This window comes from Hypanus sabinus, chromosome 25 (genome assembly GCF_030144855.1).
Source record: "Hypanus sabinus isolate sHypSab1 chromosome 25, sHypSab1.hap1, whole genome shotgun sequence".
In the NCBI taxonomy this organism is placed as follows: domain Eukaryota; kingdom Metazoa; phylum Chordata; class Chondrichthyes; order Myliobatiformes; family Dasyatidae; genus Hypanus; species Hypanus sabinus.
The window spans coordinates 13,962,198-13,980,552 of NC_082730.1; the positions used below are offsets into that span (position 1 = coordinate 13,962,198).

General features: G+C 35.8%; 1 protein-coding gene across 3 annotated transcripts in view; it reads right to left on the reverse strand.

The window, feature by feature from the left end:
* The window catches only part of LOC132381031 (uncharacterized), an 88,791-nt gene that overhangs the window by 43,636 nt on the left and 26,800 nt on the right, over positions 1-18,355 (reverse strand). For all 3 annotated transcript variants that reach the window (XM_059950141.1, XM_059950140.1, XM_059950139.1), the window contains 3 exons: positions 17,650-17,970; positions 7,906-8,226; positions 1,233-1,553 (listed from right to left, as the gene is read on the reverse strand). In XM_059950141.1, the coding sequence (XP_059806124.1) occupies positions 1,233-1,553; positions 7,906-8,226; positions 17,650-17,970 (963 nt within the window). The remainder of the gene's footprint in view (positions 1-1,232; positions 1,554-7,905; positions 8,227-17,649; positions 17,971-18,355) is intronic.

Sequence of the window (18,355 nt, forward strand, 5' to 3'; positions counted from 1 at the left end):
GACACCCAAAACTCATTATATTCCTCCCTTTTCTAGACTATATCAATCCAGGTAATTATCTACATTGTTTTTATTGCCACTGTCTCAAAATATTAATTGTTTTTGTCCAAGTATTTCTGATATGCTGAATTTGGGAAATAGTAAGACCCAATTCAACTTATCCAGGCCCCCAGTGGTTTAGTGGTTGAATGGTTCCAATTTAACCCTAACGGGTACCATAATGTCTCTGGCCTTGAAACGACTCATTATAGGATTCCTTTGAGCTCAATCATTTTACACTTCTACTTGGAGACTCAGTGAACTTGGATTCACAGATTTTAGAGGTCACATCTCACAATTCCATCCACTAGGAAAAGATATTTTGGTTTCCAGGACACAGACTCTCACAATCCATGTGATTTCAGCACATTTTATCAAGATACAACTGTTTTGATTTTATGACTCAGCACATTTTCTATTAAATACAGAACAGATAATTGTTTATAAATTCAAGCAGAGCAAATATGGACAAAAGTCTACAAGGAACATTGCCATGAGAAAGCAGCATCTATCATCTAGGACTGCGACCATCCAGGCCATGCTTACATCACGCTGCTGCCATTGAGGAGGTGGTCTCACCCCACCAGGTTCAGAAACAGCTATTTCCTGAACCAGCATGGATATCTTCACTCACTTCAACTGATTCCACTACCAGTGGACACTTTCAAGAACAGTATAACTTATGTTCTCAATATTATTATTTTTTTACTTATTAATAATTTGTTTCTTTTCTATTTGCACAGTTTGTCTTCTTTTCAACATTGGTTGTTTATACATTTGAATGTATGTAGTTTTTATTGATTTTGTTTTATGAATTTGTATTGCCTCTGAATGTCTGCAAGAAAATGGATCTCAGGATAGTATAAAATGACAAATATTGGCTTCGACAATACATTTACTTTAAACTTTGCAGCAGATTATCCCAGAAGGACTCTCTTAATTAATGGCAGAAATATTACCAGATGAGACCCATTCACACCCAGCAGATGGTAGCAGATCAGAGGCAGAAGACCCTGTGCTGAGTGACTCATGTTTGAACTGCTGTGCTGAAAGCTTTTCATTCTCTGAAAGGTGGTGACAACATACACTCCATGCTCCTGAGTGAAGTTCCAACAACACAATATCAAGCACACATCAGTCATTCAGTTGTACTCCATCAACCATCATAAAGAATCAAACCCTGCACCACTTACCCATGCTGTTGACTTCAATCACATTTCTACAGGTGCTGACACTATTGGAGATGGACACGTTGACCATTTCACTGGACTTTTCTCCTTGATTATTTGAGGCTTTGCAATAATACAGATATTTTTTGTATTTTAAGGATTGACAATGTAGATCCAGTTTGTTGGTGTCAGAGATCTTTGAATCCCCAGATGGCGTCTTTTCATACCATGAGTACTGAATGGGAAGGGATCCATTGACAGACTCGCAGGACACAGACATGCAGTCCCCACAACTTAAGCCACTTGTTGGTGGTGAAAATCGAACCAAAGGAACAGATGGGGGTTCTGTGGAAAAGAATCAGTGAACATCTGAAAATCAAACACTCTGAAGATTTCAGCAATTCTGTATCTCAATCAGGACTGACCAGTTTGGAATCTGAGCAGCTCATCAACCTCTCTGAGTCTCTGAATCCTCGCAGCTGCCTGAACTGCCGTGTCTGCCATTATCCCAGAACACAACATATCGATATGAAGCCAATAAGAAATCGTATGTGACTGGAGAACTAGAAAGACCATAGGCCATAAGACAATAAGATATAGCAGTGGAATTAGGCCATTCAGTCCATTGAATCTGCTCCACCATTCAATCATGGCTGCTTTATTATCCCTCTTTATCTATTCTCCTGCCTTCTCTTTCTATCCTTTGATGCCCTGCAGAATCAACCTCTGCTTTAAATATACCCAATGATTTGGCCTCCACAGCTTGCTGTGGCAATGCATTCCACAGATTCACCAGCTTTTGGCGAAACAAATTCCCCCTCAATTCTCTGTTCAAGGACATCCGATACAGAGTCTGTGTCCTGTAGTCCTAGATTCGCGCACTGTAGGAAGCCTCCTCTCCACACCCACTGGGCTTTTCAATGCTCTATAGCTTTCCACAAGATCCTCCCTCATTCTTCTAAACACAAATGAGTACAGGCCCAGTGCCTTCAAATACTCCTGATGCATTAGGGAAGATTGACTTCATGTTGAATATAATTTCCAGTTTTGATATACGGTCCAAAGACCTACTAGTTGGTAGGTTAATTGATCACTGTAAATTGTCTCATGATTAGGCTAGGGCTAAATCTGAGGATTGCTGTGTGGCAATGCTTGAAGGGCATAATCCACGGTATATCTCACTCAATCAATCAATAAAACATAGTTACCTGGATTGGAGTGTATTAGCCATGGACAGAAGTAGGAAAAACTTGGATTCTTTTTGCTGGACTGTAGGAAGCTGAGGGAATTCCTGATAGAAGTTTATAAAATCATAGAAGTCAGAGATAGGGAGGTCAGCGGGAGATGCTCATGGAGTGAGTACTGTTTTAGATTCGCTCCATAACCTTTACTTTTTTTAACCTTTGATCACTCTTATTCAACTTATTTTTACCTACACCAAAAGACTCTTGCTATTTTTTTGGACTTATCGTTAAGAGTTTATTGTGAATTTTTGAAGATATGCAATCAGAAATGGCTTTTAGATCTAAAGGACGGGAACCTGGGCCGAACCCAAATGGTAATGGAAAGAAGCAAGCTCATCCGCAATGCACTGAATTAACTTATGAACTGTTTTTGGAGGTTTTGGATAAAAAATTTGATGAACTACAACAAATTTTTAAACAAGATATGAAGCCTTTTCAAGATTATATGGATAAGACGGATTCAGTAATTAACCAGCAGCAAGTTCTTATCACATCTCTGCAAGAAGACAGTCGGAAACGAGATTTGATAATTGAAAAATTGCAACAGGATTTAATTTCGACCACTAAACTGGTGAAAACACTTAAAGCCAAGAGTGTCAACTTTGAGAATCAGTTCAGAAGACAGAACCTATGTATACTTGGTCTCCCAGACGGCATAGAACAAGGCAACCCTTCGAAATACTTTGCTCAACTTTTAAAAGATGCGTTCCCGTCTGTATTTCCAGATATCCCCCATTACTTGATCGTGCACATAGAATTATGTGTCGATCATCGAGTGCTCAGCTAAACCTTCGGTTGTAATTGTCCGGTTTCATTACGCACATGATAAAGAGCAACTTATTCATGTGACTTGGCAGGTAGGAATGGTTAAATTTTAGGATCACAATTTCAGTTTGTTAGAAGATTTTAGTACTGAAGTAATGAAGGCTAGGCTTCTTTTTAAACCTCTGATGTCTGAATGTTATGAGAAAAATTTAAAACCTGCGCTCTTATACCCTGCGAAGCTTAGAATCTCGCCGCCGAATACACCACGCCGAGTTTTCCTTTCTACATCTGAAGCAAGAAGTTTTCTGATTGAGAACTTCCCTACTGCTATGACTTCTCATTCCTAATAAATGAGGATTTTGATCGTGTCAGATGGCTTTTGATTCCTCAAACCAGACTTTGTTTCCGGCTATTTGTGTAGGTTTATTCTATACTTTATATTCAAGTTAAAGTGTTCCTTCGTCATATTAATCGGTCTGTTTTATACACTTTAACCATTATACTATATTGCTGACTATTATTTTTGTTCCTTCAAAGGTGTATTTTTACCCCTTCAAAGGTGAATTCTTTTTTACTAAGATGGTGGTTTTTTGGAAAAATATTTTTGGTGCTTTTTTAAGATGGTGTTATTTTTTTTCTCTCGTCTTCTTCCTACAATGCATCGCTTATCATAGTTTAAATACTTTTAGATTTGTTTGGGTTATAACCCGATTTATAAGTTTTTAGTGATTATATTCTTATCGTTTTTTTTTACAACCAAGTATATTAAGAAGTTTGGTTTTGGTATAGTGATCATAATTTTTAAATTCTGGGTGGATTTTTTTATATATATCCTTTATGTATGGAGTGGTCTTCCACTGATATGGGGGTAGATTTAGTCTCATTTTTTCCTTTTTCCAAACGAATTTTGGCTGTTGTTTTTTTTTTCTCTTTCTTGTGGGGGTGGGGAGTGGTCTGTTTTCTAACTCTATTTTTCTTTTACCAGTTTGTTTTAGTTTTTTCATTTGGGCTGTTTTTGAACTACAAATATGTCTAGGATGTCATCACTTCCGGGTCCGCTCTCTATTTTTGTTCCTCTTCCGGGTGCAAGAGTTTATAATTTGGTTAACCCTTTTTATACCAATGGGTTGATTTTAGAAATATGGCTCAGACCATCAATTTTGTGTCTTGGAATACTAATGGTTTAAATCATCTGATTAAACGAAAGAAGATTTTCAAAGTATTCCAAAGACTTAATGCTCATATCATTTTTGTACAAGAAACTCATGTGAGGAAGGAGGATAATTATCGCTTTTTTAGGTCTTGGTGGGATCAACAGTACCATTCAAATTTGAATGCCAAAGTAAAGGGAGTTTCAATTTTATTGACTCCTCTATTGCATTTGTCCAACACGATATCTTTTCGGATCCGAATGGTAGATTTTTGTTAATTACGGGCTTACTTTGTAATAAAAAGTTTGCTATGGTAAATGTTTATGCTCAAAATGTGGATTGTCCTGATTTTTTTCAGTCCTTATTTACTTCTTTACCTAAGCTAAATGAATATAAATTGATAATGGGTGGTGATTTTAATTGTTGTTTAAATCCTTTGATGGACAAATCTATATCTACTCAGACTTTACCCAATAAGTCAGCTACTTGTGTCAACTCTTTCATGACTGATAATGGACTTTTTGATATTTGGAGATTTTGGCATCCTAAAGATAGGGAGTTTTCTTTTTTCTCACATGTTTATCGTTCTTATTTGAGAATTGATTATTTTTTTTATTGACTCTTGCTTGATTCCTTGGGTAACTGGTTGTGATTATGATATCATAGCTATTTCTGACCATGCTCCATTAAAACTTTTTATTAAATTTATGGATACAGTTCCTAATGCTAGACAATGGCGATTTGACTCTACCTTATTGCAGGATCCAGACTTTATTAAATTTATGAATGAACAGATTGACTTCTTCTTTTCAACCAACTCCACGGAACATATTTCTTATGGAACATTTTGGGACACTTTTAAAGCATGTATACATGGACAGATTATTTTTTACTCTGTTGGTCTGAGAAAACGCATAAAGAAGGAAGCTCTTTTATTAGTTGATAAAATTAAAGAGATTGACAAGAAATATTTGATTGCTCCTAGTAAGGAGCTTTACAAGCAAAGGGTTGAACTTCAAACAGAATATAGTTTATTACTTACATCTTCAATTGAAAATCAACTGATGAAGTCCAGATCTGATTTTTATATACATAGTGATAAATCGGGTAAACTACTGGCTAGTCAATTGAAGAATGCTTTAGTTAAACGTCAAATTACTAAGATGGTTATTTTACCTAAATTTTTTATATATTTCTCAAGCGGTACCAATTTTTATTCCGAAATCTTTTTTTACTAGTGTTGATTCAACAATGTCCTCATATATATATGGCAGAATAAAAATCCCAGGTTAGGTAAAATATACTTTCAGAAGGCAAAGAAGGAAGGTGGGTTAGCATTGCCTAATTTTAGATTTTATTATTGGACAGTTAATACTAGATATTTGATATGTTGGTTGAAAGATTGTGATGGATCTTTTAGCCCTCATTGGGTGAGCCTGGAAATTAAATCAGTACCAGGTTATGCACTGGGTTCTATTTTCTATTTCTTTTCCTCTTTCTAAATTGCCGAAACGAATTGACAACCCGATAGTTAAACATACTTTACGTATGTGGTTTCAATTTCGGAAATTTTTTTGGTTGACTCAGTTTGTTTTAAATATTCCTATTGTATCCAATTGTTTTTTCCACCCTTCAATTATAGACCAAGCTTATTCGGCTTGGAAGACTAGGGGATTACTACGATTTTCTGATTTATTTTTGGAAAATTGTTTTATGTCTTCTGAGCAATTTTCTAATAAATATAATTTGCCTAGATTTCATTTTTTTTAGATATTTACAGATTAGTCATTTTTTAAAAAACTGTACTGCCTACTTTTCCAAATTTTGTGTCTTCAGGTATTTTGGAAAGTTTGTTTGAATTAAACCCTTTTCAAAAAGTGCTTATATCAAAACTTTATAACATAATTATGAAGATATGTTCAGAGCCCCTTTATAAGACAAAAAAATGATTGGGAAAGAGAGCTTAATCTTATTATTCCTATTGAGAATTGGGTAGAATTCTCAATTAGTTAATACATCATCTATATGTGCCAAACATTCACTAATACACTTTCATCATCTATATGTGCCAAACATTCACGAATACAGTTTAAGGTCGTACATAGGGCCCATATGTCCAAGGATAAATTGGCTCATTTTTATTCCTATTTGTGATAGATGTCAATCTGAAATAGCATCTTTAACTCATATGTTCTGGTCGTGTCCGCTTTTGAAAAAATATTGGAAAGATATTTTTGACATTATCTCTGTGGTATTTAACATCAATTTACAACCCCATCCTATTACTGCAATTTTTGGTTTACCAATGATGGAATCTCTTCATTTATCTTCTTCCGCCTGTCAAATGATTGCATTTCTTACTCTAATGGCGAGAAGATCTATTTTGCTGAATTGGAAGGAAATTAATCCTCCCATTGTATTTCATTGGTTTTCTCAAACTATATTAAGTTTAAATTTTGAAAAAATTAGAAGTGGTGTATTTGATACTTCTATTAAATTTTAAAGATATGGAGACTATTTATTCAATATTTTCATATGATGTAATATGACCCTGTTTCAAGCCTATTTGATTTTCCAGTTTTGATTTTGTATATGTTGAGAGGATCGGAGTTGATGACACTGATGATTTTGTATTCTTGTGAGATATTATAAACAGCCCATTTTTTTCCAGTTTTTCTTTTTCTCTTTTTCCTTTTTTGTTTTTTTTCTTTATTGTTATTAGATTATTAGATTAGTTTTTTTGCATAATTTTTTTTTCCTTTTTCTTTTTTCTGTTTTTTTTAATATATTATGATATACCTAGATTTGCCTTGTTTATTTATATATTGTATCATCCATGATTTGGGAATACTCATTTATACTGTAATCATTGCTTATGTGTTCTTTCATGTGCAGTTGAAATGTGTATGTTTGTAATCCAATTATCTATTTATCAATTGTATTTTGTTGATATCAATAACAATAATAAAAAGATTGAAAAAGAAGTCAGAGATAGGGAAGATAGGCAGAATCTGTTTCGTGGGTGCTGGGGAGTGGATTCCTGGAGCGCATTCACAGAGACAAAGAGAGTTAGCGTGTGGGGGAGGGGGGAGTGACTGATCCATGAAGCAGGGATGAGTGGTGGAAAAGTCTGCTGTGGGAGAACTGAATGAAGTCTGTTTAGCTCTGGAACTGATTCCCTTTTTATGGATTTCAAGCTATTCACACCATGAGAAACACACGTTTGTTATCAACCTATTAACATCAGACCATTTGCTTTGGTCTGAATTCAAACCTCTGACACTGTGAAATTTTACACAGTTTAGTGGCAGGAAAATGCACTGAGCCTCCAACTGAAAATCGGTTTCCCATCAGTGGATCAGACCCCGCACTGAATGAGAGAATCATGAGAGGGGTTTCCCCGTTCCTAGCCCACAACCCACAGGACTCTGCCTCACTGTGGAGCCTCCGGATATCCGTGCTGCCCCCACTCCAACCAGAGAAAATATGAATCAGACATTTCAGTGGAGACATCAAGACAATATACAAGAAACCTACCGCTAGAAATGTCTACAACAATCTCAAAGGTTGGATCATTGCCTGATGTTGTAATTCCACATAGGTAAGCTCCTGAATCTTGAGGGACAGGATTCTCCATAGTAACAGTAAATATTCCCAGGGATGTGTTATCTCTGATTGTCATTCTTCCATGAAGCTCATTTTGCCCATTTGCATTCACTGACAATGTCCATTGGTGATCCGACTTTGGGTACCAGTACTTTGTGTGTGAACGGTACATTAGTGCATAGTGACAATCGATTGTGACCGCTCTTCCCACAACTCCTCTTGCTTTATCTTCTGCCCATAAAGTACCTGAAACTGAGAGAGAAGTTCTTCAGAAAATGGACAGATAAAATAAAATTTACACAAGCAGATTCAAGATTGTTTAATCTTACTTCCTGTACACAAGTGTAAAGGAGAACAAAATCATTGTTACTCTGGATCTGATGGAGAACAATAAAAACACAATATCAAGAACAGAATAAAATTCAATATGTTTTATTTAAAGCTGTCACTGTGTTCTAAGGAATCTGCGACACTATCAATTGGTACAATTGAATTCCACATGGACTGAGAAGACAACAGCATCATCCCTCATCACGTGCTCACAGCTCTTCACAAGTAATGATTTTTATTTGATTGGAGTCATCATTGTCACTGCCCACTAATGTCTCGGTGTGTTTCCACATTTCTAAGTCAATAGATTACTGATCCAGTCCCATTCCAGACAGGTGAGCCCAAGGTCAGTGGTGGGTGACTTACTGGAGCCGATTGTGTGAGACAGGATCTGCCTTAATTTGAAAAGGCAAGATCTGGGATAGTCAACATGATTTTGTGCATGGGAAATCTTCTCTCCAAAAATATGACTTGAGTTTTTTGATGATGGAAGCAGTCAGATTGTGATGGTGAGGAGTTGGCTTTCTGACAACACCAGACTTTATCACCAATGGTGTGCCATTGGGATCAGTGCTGTTATTTGTTAACCACTGTTATTTGTCATCGATATGAAAGTTTGTAATTATAATGTAGGTAACATGATTAATAATGTGTGGATGACACTGTAGTGCGGTGGACAGTAGAAAGAGTTGTCCAAGTTTACAAAGGGTCCTGGAAAATGATCTGGTGTTCAGCCCCTTTACTCTGTGCCAGCAACGACCCCCAGTTGGGCCTGTTCCATCTGCCTGCATTTGACCCGTCTCCCTCTCTTGTCGTTACTACCATCAGGTGGGAGGTGCCAGAGTCCTGGGGCCCACACCACCAGGTTTGTCAGCACTTGGTGATCTGCAGCTATCGGGTTCCTGGATTGGCTTCACTCATCTCAGTGCTGAACTGACTCCGCAGCTCTGGACTCACTTTCAAGGAACCTGTGTCTCATGTTACATGTATTAATTGTTTACATATTTTTATTATTTGCACCATTCATCCTCATTTGCACATTAGATGTTTGTCAGTCATTGTTGTGCGTGGTTTGTCGTGGATTCTATTGTGTTACTTTGTTTTGTGGGTATCTGCGAAAAGATGAAACTCTAGATTGTTTATGGTATACATAGTTTGGTAATAAAATTACTTTGAACTTTGAACTAGGAAAGTGACCAATGGAACAGGTGATGGAATTGAACACAGGGTGTGTGAAGTGATGCATTTTGGGAAATTAAACAAGGACACAACTTACACTGTTGGGAATGAGGCGTGCAACTACATTGGGCCCTGAAAGTGACAACACAGGTGGACAAAGTGTTGAACAAGGAGTATGGCCGGCTTGCCTTCTTTGGATGGGGCATTAAGTATAGTTGGAATGACATGTTACAACAACAAAGGATGTTGACCAGACCTCACCTTGTCTACCCTGTGCAGTTCCAGTGGAAGAGTGTGATTCAATTAGAGAAGGTACAGAAAACATTCACAAAGATGCTACTGGGACTGGAGGGTTTGGGTTATTGATAGGCTGGGGCAGTTTTCCCTGAAGTGAGCACAGCTGAGCGGTGACCTGATAAATGTTTACAAATTAAGAAAGGCAAAGGTATGGTTTATAATCACGGTCTTTCTCCCAGGTTAGGGAAGTTGGAAACTAAAGAGCCTCGGGTTAAGGTGAGAGGGGAAAGTCTTGGAGGGGGTGGAGTTTTCCACACAGAGCAGTGTGTACGTGGAAAAAGCAGCAAAAGGAAGTGCCAGAGGTGGGTACACATCCAATGTTTCAAATAGATTTGGACAAGTTCATGGACAGGAAAGCTTTAGAAGGATACCAGCCAATTGAGAGGAAATGGGTGAAGCTCAGGAAGACACTGGGGTCAGCATGGACGATTTGGGCCGAAGCTCCTGTTTGCTTAACCAATATTTCTGTCTTTCTTTTCTTTCTAAATCTTTTTATTATTATTAGTAATATGGACAGAATACAAATGATATATTAATAAAGAAATTACAAACATACAAATTCCATTACAGATGAAAAATAAACATAAACAATAGTTACAATATAAATGAGTTTACCAGGACATAAACCATACAATATATGTATGAACATGGTAAGTCTAAATATTTCATAATATATGATATAAAAAAACAAAAAAGAAAGAAAAAAATATAATGCAAAATTAGCTAATCTACTAATCTAATAACTAATAACTAATTAAGAAGAAAAAAGAAGCAAAAAAAGAAAAAAAAGAGAAAAAAGGGGGCTGTTTATAATATCTCACAAGAATAAATATTCATCAATGCCGTCACTTCTGGTCCTCTCAACATACATAAGCTAAAAACTGGGAAATCAAATGAACCTGGAACAGGGACATATTACATCATATGAAAATGTTGAATAAATGGTCTCCATAACTTTTCAAATTTAATAGAAGTCACAAAAACACCACTTCTAATTTTTTCTAAATTTAAAAATAACATAGTTTGAGAGAACCAATTAAATACAGTGGGAGGATTAATTTCCTTCCAATTCAACAATATAGATCTTCTAGCCATCAGAGTTAGAAATGCAATCATTCGATGGGCAGAAGAAGATAAATGCCATGAGTCTAACATTGGTAAACCAAAAATTGCGGTAATAGGTTGAGGTTGTAAATCAATATTCAAAACTGCAGAAATAATATCAAAAATATCTTTCCAATATTTTTCCAAAAATGAACAAGACCAAAACATATGAGTTAAAGATGCAATTTCAGATTGACATCTATCACAGATAGGATTAATATAAGAGTAAAAATGAGCTAATTTATCCTTGGACATATGGGCCCTATGTACGACCTTAATGAATGTATTAATGAATGTTTGGCACATATCGATGATGTATTAACTAATTGAAGAATTCTATCCCAATTCTCACTAGAAATAATAAGGTTAAGCTCTCTTTCCCAATCCTTTTTGGTCTTATAAAGGGGTTCTGAACGTATCTTCATAATTATATTATAAAGTTTTGAAAGAAGCCCTTTTTGAAAAGGGTCTAATTCGAATAAACTCTCCAAGATATCTGAAGGCACAAAATTGGGAAACGTAGGGAGTACAGAACTTAAAAAATGTCTAATCTGTAAATATCTAAAAAAATGAAATCTAGGCAAATTATATGTGTTGGATAATTGCTCAAAAGACATAAAACAATTGTCCAAAAATAAATCAGAAAATCTTAGTAATCCCTTAGTTTTCCAAGCCGAATAAGCTTGATCTATAATGGAAGGGTGGAAAAAACAATTAGATACAATAGGACTATTTAAAACGAATTGAGTCAACCCAAAAAATCTCCAAAATTGAAACCATATATGTAAAGTATGTTTAACTATCGGGTTGTCACTTCGTTTCGGCAATTTAGAAAGAGCAAAAAGGAGAGAAATCCCTATAATCGAACCCAGAGCATAAGCTGATATAGATTTAAATTCTAAACTCACCCAACGAAGGCCAAAAGATCCACCCCAATCTTTCAACCAGCATAACAAGTAGCTCATATTAACTGCCCAATAATAAAATCTGAAATTTGGTAATGCTAACCCGCCTTCCTTCTTTGTCATCTGTAAATATATTTTACCTAACATGGGATTTTTATTCTGCCATATATGTGAGGAAATTTTTGAATCAACATTAGTAAAAATAGATTTCGGAATAAAAATTGGTATCGCTCGAAAAATATATAAAAACTTAGGTAAAATAACCATCTTAATAGCATTAATCCTACCTATTAGACATAAAGATAATGGTGACCACTTAGTAAACAAACCTTTAATCTGATCAATTAAGGGTAAAAAATTAAATCTAAATGAATCTTTATGGTTTTTTGTGATTTTGATCCCTAAATAAATAAAAGAATCATTAACTAATTTAAGAGGTACACTTCCATAAATTGGGACCTGTCTATTCAAAGGAAACAATTCACTTTTATTAAGATTTAACTTATACCCAGAAAACTCACTAAATTGAGCCAATAATGATACAGCTGTTGGGATAGATTTCTCCAGGTTAGAAATGAATCGTAATAAATCATCTGCATACAAAGATAACTTATGAATGTCTGTCCCACGATTAATACGCAAAATATCCTGTGATTGTCTGATGGCAATTGCCAAAGGATCTAAGGCAATGTTAAATAGTAATGGACTAAGAGGACATCCTTGTCTAGTACCCCGAAATAGGTGAAAAAAGGGAGATCTTTGATTATTGGTAAACACTGAGGCTACTGGAGTATGATAAATCAATTTAATCCACAATATGAATATTGGACTAAAATTAAACTTCTCCAACACATTAAATAAGTAAGGCCATTCAACTCTATCAAATGCTTTCTCTGCATCTAATGAAATCACGCATTCTGAAATGTCATGTGAGGGAGTATAAACAATATTCAATAATCTACTAATGTTAAAAAAAGAATAGCGATTTTTAATAAAACCGGTTTGATCTTCTGAAATAATTTTGGGTAATACCTTCTCTAATCTGGATGCCAGTAACTTGGAAAAAATCTTGGAGACTACATTCAATAAAGATATTGTTCTATAGGATGCACAGTTAGTAGGGTCTTTATCTTTCTTCAATATTAGAGAAATGGAAGCTCTATAAAAAGATTGTGGCAAATTCCCCAATCTAATTGCTTCCTCAAAAACCTTAAATAACCAAGGGGAAAGAGTAGCGGAATTTTTTTTAAAAAATTCAACTGTATAACCATCTGGACCCGGTGCTTTCCCAGAATTCATTGAGGAAATAGCCCCTTTAATTTCTACATCCGTAATAGGAGTATCCAATATTGAAAGATCATCAGATGATAATCTTGGAAAATTTAATTTCCCAAGAAAATCACACATGGTATTACGATCCTGAGGAAATTCAGATTGATACAGGGAGGTATAGAAGTCTTGAAATGCCTTATTTATCTCATCATAATTAACTGTCAAATTCCCATTCTGTTGACAAATCTTAGTGATTTGACGTTTAACCAAAGCATTCTTCAATTGACTAGCTAACAGTTTACCAGATTTATCACTATGTATATAAAAATCAGATCTATTTTTCATTAATTGATTTTCAATTGAGGATGTAAGTAATAAACTATGTTCCATTTGAAATTCAACCCTTTGTTTGTAAAGCTCCTTACTAGGAGTGATCGAATATTTCTTATCAATCTCTTTAATTTTATCAACCAATAAAAGAGTTTCCGTCTTAGTACGTTTTCTCAAACCGACAGAATAAGAAATAATCTGTCCACGTATAAACGCTTTAAAAGTATCCCAAAGTGTTCCGCAGGAGATATCATCTGTAGAATTAGTTGAAAAGAAGAAGTCGATCTGCTCCATCATAAATTTTACAAAGTCCGAGTCTTGCAATAAGGTAGAGTCAAATCACCATTGTCTGGCATTAGAACCTGTATCCATAAATTTCATAGAAAGTAATAATGGAGCATGATCAGAGATAGCTATAATATCATAGTTACAACCGATTACCAATGGAATAAAACAAGAGTCTACAAAAAAATAATCAATTCTCGAGTAAGAGTGATAAACATGTGAGAAAAAAGAAAACTCTTTGTCGTTAGGATGCCGAAATCTCCAAACATCAAAAACTCCATTGTCAGTCAAAAAAGAGTTAATACAAGTGGCCGACTTATTAGGTAAAGTCTGAATAGATAAAGATTTATCCATCAAAGGATTTAAACAACAATTAAAGTCACCACCCATTATTAACTTATAATCATTTAGATTGGGTAAAGAAGCAAATAAGGACTTAAAAAAGTCAGGACAATCCACATTTGGAGCATAAACATTAACCAAAGCAACCTTTTTATTACAAAGTAAACCCATAATTAGCAAAAATCTACAATTCAGATCTGAAAAAATATCGTGTTGAACAAATGGAATAGAGGAGTCAATAAAAATTGAAACTCCTTTTACTTTAGCATTCAAATTTGCGTGATACTGTTGACCCAGCCAAAATCTAAAAAAATGAAATTTGTCCTCCTTCCTCACATGAGTTTCTTGTACAAAAATGATATGAGTATTAAGTCTTTGGAATACTTTGAAAATCTTCTTTTGTTTAATTGGATGATTTAAACCATTCGTATTCCAAGACACAAAATTAATGGTCTGAGCCATAATCCTAAAATCAACCCTTTGGTATAGAAAGGGTTAACCAACTTGTAAACTCATGCACCCGGAAGAGGAACAAAAGTAAAGAGAGGACCCAGAAGTGACGACAACACAGACATGTTTGAAGTTCAAAAACAGCCAAAATGAAAACACTAACACAAACTGATGCAAAAAAATAGAATTAGAAAACAGACCATCCCCCCACCCCCCAAGAAAAAGAGAAAAAGCCAAAATATGACTTAAAAAAGGAAAAAATGAGACTCATTCTACCCCTATGTCAGTGGACGAACACTCCATATATAAAGGATATATATAAAAAAATCACCCCAGATTTAAAAATTAAAATCGCTATAATAAAAACCATATTTCTAAGTATAGTTAGTTGTAATAAATAAGAATATAGTCACTAAAAAAACTTATAAATCGGGCTCTAGCCCAGACAAAACAAAAAATATTTAAGCTATGATAAGCGGTGCATTGTAGGAAGATGACGAAAGAAAGAAAAAAATAATGCCATCTTAAGCAAAACCAAAAATCTTTTTCAAAAAAACCACCATCTTAATCAAAAAAAATTCACATTCAAAGAGTTAAAAATATACCTTTGAAGGAACAAAGTTAATAGACAAGAATGTAGTATAATGGTTAACGTGTATAAGGCAAAACAATTGATATAACGAAAACACATTTAAGTATAAAGTATAGGATAAACTTACACCAATAACCAGAGGTTAATTCTGGTTTAAGAAATCGAGAACCATCTTACACGATCAGAATCATTCATTTATTAGAGAGTGGTGTCTATAGCAGTAGGGAAGTTCTTCTCCAGATAATTTCTCGCTTCTGAAGTTGAAAGAAAAACATTGGCGTGGAGCATTCGACGGAGAAATTCGAAGTTTCGCAGGGTAGAGGAGCGCAGGTTTCAGATTTTTCTCATAACATTCAGCCATCAACGGTTTAAAAAGAAGCCTTTTTTTTAAAAGATCAGGACTAAAGTCTTCAACCAGACGGAAGCAGTAATCTTAGAATTTAACCATTCCTGCCCGACGAGCTGCACGTATAAGTTGTTCTTTGTCGTGTACATAATGGAACCGGACAATCACAACCGAAGGTTTGTCTGTAGCACTCGGTGATCGACACCGACTTCTATGTGCCCGATCCAACAAGGGAGGGTTATTCGGGAAAATAGTCGGAAACGCTTCTTTTAAAAGTTGAGCAAAATATTTCGAAGGGTCATCTTTTTCTATGCCGTCTGGAAGACCAAGTATACATAGGTTCTGTCTTCTGGACCGATTCTCAAAATCATCACTCTTGGCTTTAAGGGCTTCCATCAGCTTAATGGTCAAAATTAAATCCTGTTGCAGTTTTTCAATAGTCAAATCTTGCTTCCGAGTATCTTCTTGCAGAGATGCGATAAGAGCTTGTTGCTGGTTAATTACTGAATCCGTCTTAACCATGTACTCTTGAAAAGCCTTTATATCTTCTTTAAAAAATTGTTGTAGTTGATCAAATTTTTTGTCCAAAACCTCCATAAACAATTCATAAGTTAATTGAGTTTGTTGTGGCGGAGTCTGCTTCTTTCCATTACCGTTCGGATTACGTCCGGGTTCTCGTCCCTTAGACCTGAGAGACATTTCTGTTTGCATATCTTCAAAAGTTCACAACATACTCTTGGCAGTAAGATCAAAAAAAAAATTAACAAAGAAACTTTCGGTATAGGTAAAAATAAGCTGAATAAGGGTGATCAAAGGTTAAAAAAAAAGTAAAGGTTATGGAGCGAATCCAAAACAGTACTCACTCCATGAGCGTCTCCCGCTGACTCTGTAACCAATATCTCTATGACTCTGTTGCATCCTCTCTAAACTGTAACATACTTTTCAAAGGTTAATATCAGAATTCTATTTTATTGCATTGGTGTGACAGCTTATTGGATCACAGCCAATCATATTGCGGTTCAATTTCAAAATTCAAAGTACATTTAATGTCAAAGTATGAATACTATATACAGCCTTCAGATTTCTGTTTACAAACAGCTGCAAAACAAAAAAAATATAGAATCCATTAAAAAAACTGTCAAATGCACAATGTGTCGTAAAAAAAATAAACCATGCAAAAAATAAAAGTGAGTAAGTAGATTTGGAACTGAAATTCACAAATGTGAGTCCACAGCCATACAACCAGTCATCACGGCAGCCAGTGAAGGAGCCGTTAATTACTGTACAGGCCACCGGCTCAGTTCGGCACAGAGACAGGTTAACCTCGTGGAGCAGCAAGCTGAAGACTTGCCCATCCTTCACATAGGACTGACATTCCCACACAGTTTTGCATGAATTTTGAAAGCTTATTATCCTGTTCACATCCATGAAATGCAGCAGACTTGTTCATATCTGTACATAGACTCAAATTCCCTTCCCATATCTCAAAGTGAGTGAGGTATTTCAATCAGCTGTCTGAAACTCAGTTTCAGTGGCCAATAATTTACTTCGACTGTTCACGAAATTCTAAAGCTAGTGAAGACCATAAGACACAGGAGCAGAATTAAACCATTTTTCTCGTAGAATCTGCCCCACTATTCCATCATGGCTGAGTTATTATCCCACTCAATCCCATTCTCCTGATTTCTCCCTGTAACCTCTGATGCCTTTACTAAACATGAAACTATCATGCTCCATTTTCAATACACCCAATGATTTGGCCCCCAAAACCGTCTGTGGTAAGTAATTCCGCACATTCAACACCCTCTGGCTAAATAAATTTAGCCTACTCTGCTCTCTATTGATAAATAAATCAAAGAAAAGGACGTCCTTGCTTTCTGAGGCTGATTTTTCAGACAAGATTTCCCCATATGGAAACCATGTTTTATCAAATACCTCCAAGTACCCCAAAACCTTCTTCTTAACAATGGACTCGGAGGGTGGAGCAAAGTCAAGATGGTGCTAAATGGCAACTGCCTTGAAAGATGGAAACATAGAAATCCTACACCACAATACAGGAACTTTGGCCCACAATGCTATGCTGAACACATACATACTTTAGAAATTACCTAGGGTTACATGCAATGCAATGTGTAGCTTCTACAGATGTAAATTCCTTACCCTCACTGGAAGTACAAGAGCAGCAGTAATACAGTAATGAAAATAAATATTTAAATGTTTCCTCCCTTGGAATTAGAACTTACTGGTGCCATTGATTTCTGTCACATAACTGCAGATCTCTCTGTTGTTGAAGACTGTCACATTAACCATTCCACTGGATTTTGCTCCAAGCCGATTTGAGGCTCTGCAGTAATATTGATGGTGCTGCTGGTTGAATGATTGACAATGCAGAGCCAGTTCATTGGTGCCTGATACCTTTCGATACCCAGATGAGGTTTGTTCATGCCAGCTGTACTGAATGGGAAGGGATCCCTGGAGGGACTCACAGGAAACTGACACTGAGCCCCCGAGACGCGAGACCTTTGCTGGTGACAGATATCGAAGCACAGGAACGGACACGGGTTCTGTGGGAAAGAATTAAACATTCTGACACTGAAAATACATCTGAAAATCAAACACTCTTCTGCCACTTTATTAGATACACCTGTTCACCTGCTCATTAATGCAAATATCCAATTAGTTAATCATGTGGCAGCAATACAGTCCATATAAGGAAGCAGACATAGGCAAGAGGTTCTGTCTTTGTTTAGATCAGACATGAGAATGAGGAAGAAAGGTGATCTAAGTGACTTTGAAGATGAAATAATTGTTGCAGCCAGATGGTGAAGTTAGATAATCTCAGAAAGTATTGATCTTCTGGGATTTTCACCCACAACGGTCTCTGGAGTTTACAGAGAATGGTGTAAACAACATTAAAAAATCCAGTGAGCAGCAATTCTGTGAACAAAA